Raw genomic sequence first — 3,169 nt, 5'->3', positions numbered from 1 at the left:
GTGCCAGACCACATGAGTCGTGGCTGTATGTCGCCATAAAGGGTGATGCCTTGGCATACAGGAGCCATAATCTGCATATGAGGCCCACCCTGCAGTGCCTACGCAGTGCCTGTCCCAAAGGTTCAGCAAATTGATTGGAGCCATAATCAAAAAGAGGTTTCTATCATAGGAAAGTAAAGTAGACATACCTTTCTCTATCCTTCCATTAAGTACAGCTAACATCCCTGGACATCAAACACAAGGCAAACATGAGAAAACTCTGAAATGTGGAGCGAAGAAGGCAGATCAGATAGGGACCTTGAAACCCAAGGAATGACATGGTGTTAAGTTCCCTGAGTTTCCTTTTTGTCTCACCTCATATATATATATATATATATATATATAAATAAATATGTCAGACCTGAAGCTGAAGAAGCCAGCAACCCAGAAATGCCAATAAGTGCAAACCAAAAGAAAAATAAAGTCCCAATGAAGTCAAAGGACTAGGAAAGGGGCAACCTAGCAAGACATGTTTTAGACAATAACCAGTCTACTCCATTCAAATACCACAGAAAAACCCGTGGCCTCACTTCTACCCATGCCAGCAATGATGGGAGCTAAGCCTAGACTTATGCTCTTACCAGGCTGTACTGAAGCATCCCAACCCCCTGCAGGACGATGTCAGAGAAGACCAAGGAGGAAGCCTGGGCATTCGTACTTGCCAGAGGTACCAAGCTTCCCACCCCCACCCAGGAGTGATGAGGCAACCCTTCCCCTCCACGTTGGGGTGGTGTTGGAGGAGGCCTAATAGAAATTAAGAACTTTCATCCCCCCATAGTGTCAATGGAAGCTATGTGGGTAGCAGTAACAAAGCACTCCTACCCCCTCACAGCCAGGAAGGTATCAGGGGAGGCCTAGTGGAGAGCTGTTACTTTCACCTCTATCCAGCAGTAATGCAGAGAGAGGCCAAGTGGGGAGTTTGGACTTCCAGTTACAAAGTAGTGCTCTCCCCCTTCCTCTGCCAGAGGAGTGTCAGAGAAAGCCAGCTAAAACAGGAGGTTTAAATAAAATCAAGAGTCTTATAACAATACCCAAAATGTCCAAATTTCAATAAAAAAAATCACTCATCATACCAAGAACTAGGAAGATCCTAAACTAAATGAAGAAAAGACAACAAATAGATGCCAACACTAAGATGACAAAAATGTGTGAATTATCTGACAAAGATTTTAAAGTACCCATCACAAAAATGCCTCAACGATTAAGAATACACTGAAAAAAGCTCTTCGCTTTCCCGGCCGGAACCATGGAGGCTGCACCGGAGAAGAAGAAGAAGGTCCCCGCCGTGCCCGAAACCCTGAAGAAGAAGCGCAGGAATTTCGCGGAGCTGAAGATCAAGCGCCTGAGAAAGAAGTTCGCCGAAAAGATGCTTCGAAAGGCGAGGAGGAAGCTCATCTATGAAAAAGCGAAGCACTACCACAAAGAATACAGGCAGATGTACCGGACGGAGATTCGCATGGCGAGGATGGCAAGGAAAGCCGGCAACTTCTACGTGCCTGCGGAGCCCAAGCTGGCATTTGTCATCAGGATCAGAGGCATCAACGGCGTGAGCCCAAAGGTCCGGAAGGTGTTGCAGCTGCTTCGCCTTCGCCAGATCTTCAATGGCACCTTTGTCAAGCTCAACAAGGCTTCCATTAACATGCTGAGGATCGTGGAGCCACACATCGCATGGGGGTCCCCACACCTGAAATCAGTAAATGAATTGATCTACAAGCGTGGTGATGGCAAAATCAACAAACAGCGAATTGCCCTGACAGATAACACATTGATTGCCCGGTCTCTTGGTGAATATGGCATCATCTGCATGGAGGATCTGATTCATGAGATCTACACTGTTGGAAAACGCTTCAAAGAAGCAAACAACTTCCTGTGGCCCTTCAAATTGTCCTCTCCACGAGGTGGCATGAAGAAAAAGACCACCCACTTTGTAGAAGGAGGAGATGCTGGCACCAGGGAAGACCAGATCAACAGGCTGATTAGGAGGATGAACTGAGGTGAGCAGCGGTGCCTGGGGAGAAGTGGACTGCTCAGTAATACTGGGGGATAAGTCGTGGAAATCGCGCATACTTCTCCCACTAAATATCAGTAAGGCGATGGTTGAGTTCTAATCGATATTTTTAGTGTGGAAAAAAATCAGCCATCTTACATTACTATGGTTAGTTTGGTTGCTCCTTTTGAAGACGTTTATGGAGGGAGGCAAGGCCAGGTTTTTTCCTACTTAAAAATGGAAACTGAATTCGTATTTTTCTTATAATCCTGATGTATGTTAATTCTTAGCTGTTAAGGTGGTTTCTTTAATGGGTTTGTTTGTTTTCTTTTCAGGTATCTACCATGGGTATTTTTGTAATCTGGTCAGTTAATAAAATAAACAGCGACTGTTTTCAAATTGAAAAAAAAAAATACACTGAAAAAAATGGCAAATAAAAAGTCTCAATTCATATATAGAAAGTCTTAGCAAAAAAATATAAAGAAGAACCAATGGAAGTTTTAGAATTCAAAAATACAATAACAGAACTAAAGACCTCAAATGATGGGCTCAAAAGCAGAATAGAGAGAAAAGAGAAAAGAATCATTGAACTGGAAGATAGAACAGTAGAAATGACTCAAGCTGAACAATAAAGAGAAAATAAAAAACACTGGAAATAGACTGCAGGACTATAACAAAAGATTTTAAACATTTTTGTCATTGAAGTCCCAGAAGGAGACAAAAAAGAGAGTGTGGCTGAAAAGGTACTCAAAAAGGCAGAAACTCCCCCAAATTTGGCAAAAGACATAAACCTACAGACTCAGGAAGTTGACTGAATTCCAACAGGATAAACTCAAAGAAATCCACACCAAGACACATCACAGTCAAACTTCTAAACACTGAAGACAAAGAAAACTCATGAAAGTCATTAAAGAGAAATTATGAATAGGTTAGAATACATTGGTTGATTTTTTAAAATATCGAACCAGCCTTTTATGCCTGGAATAAACTTCAATTGGTCATGGCATATAATTCTTTTTATATATTGCTGGGTTTGTTTTTTCAGTATTTCACTGAGGATTTTTGCATCTATATTCATGAGGGATATTGGTCTGTAGTTTTTTCTTTTTTTGTACTGTCTTTGTCTAGTGATATCCTAGACAA

General features: G+C 42.1%; 1 protein-coding gene across 1 annotated transcript; it reads left to right on the top strand.

Annotated features, from left to right (window-relative positions):
• Nucleotides 1-1,283: 1,283 nt before the first annotated feature.
• On the top strand, nucleotides 1,284-2,032 carry LOC308508286 (large ribosomal subunit protein uL30-like; the record flags this gene model as incomplete). The annotated part of the gene is made up of 1 exon (XM_081074727.1): nucleotides 1,284-2,032. The coding sequence occupies exon 1, from the start codon at nucleotides 1,286-1,288 to the stop codon at nucleotides 2,030-2,032; it is 747 nt and encodes a 248-aa protein (XP_080930853.1). The 5' UTR covers nucleotides 1,284-1,285.
• Nucleotides 2,033-3,169: the final 1,137 nt, after the last annotated feature.

Source organism: Rhinolophus hipposideros, assembly GCF_964194185.1.
Source record: "Rhinolophus hipposideros genome assembly, chromosome: 15".
Lineage (NCBI taxonomy): Eukaryota > Metazoa > Chordata > Mammalia > Chiroptera > Rhinolophidae > Rhinolophus > Rhinolophus hipposideros.
This window is presented reverse-complemented; position numbering and strand designations above follow the sequence as displayed.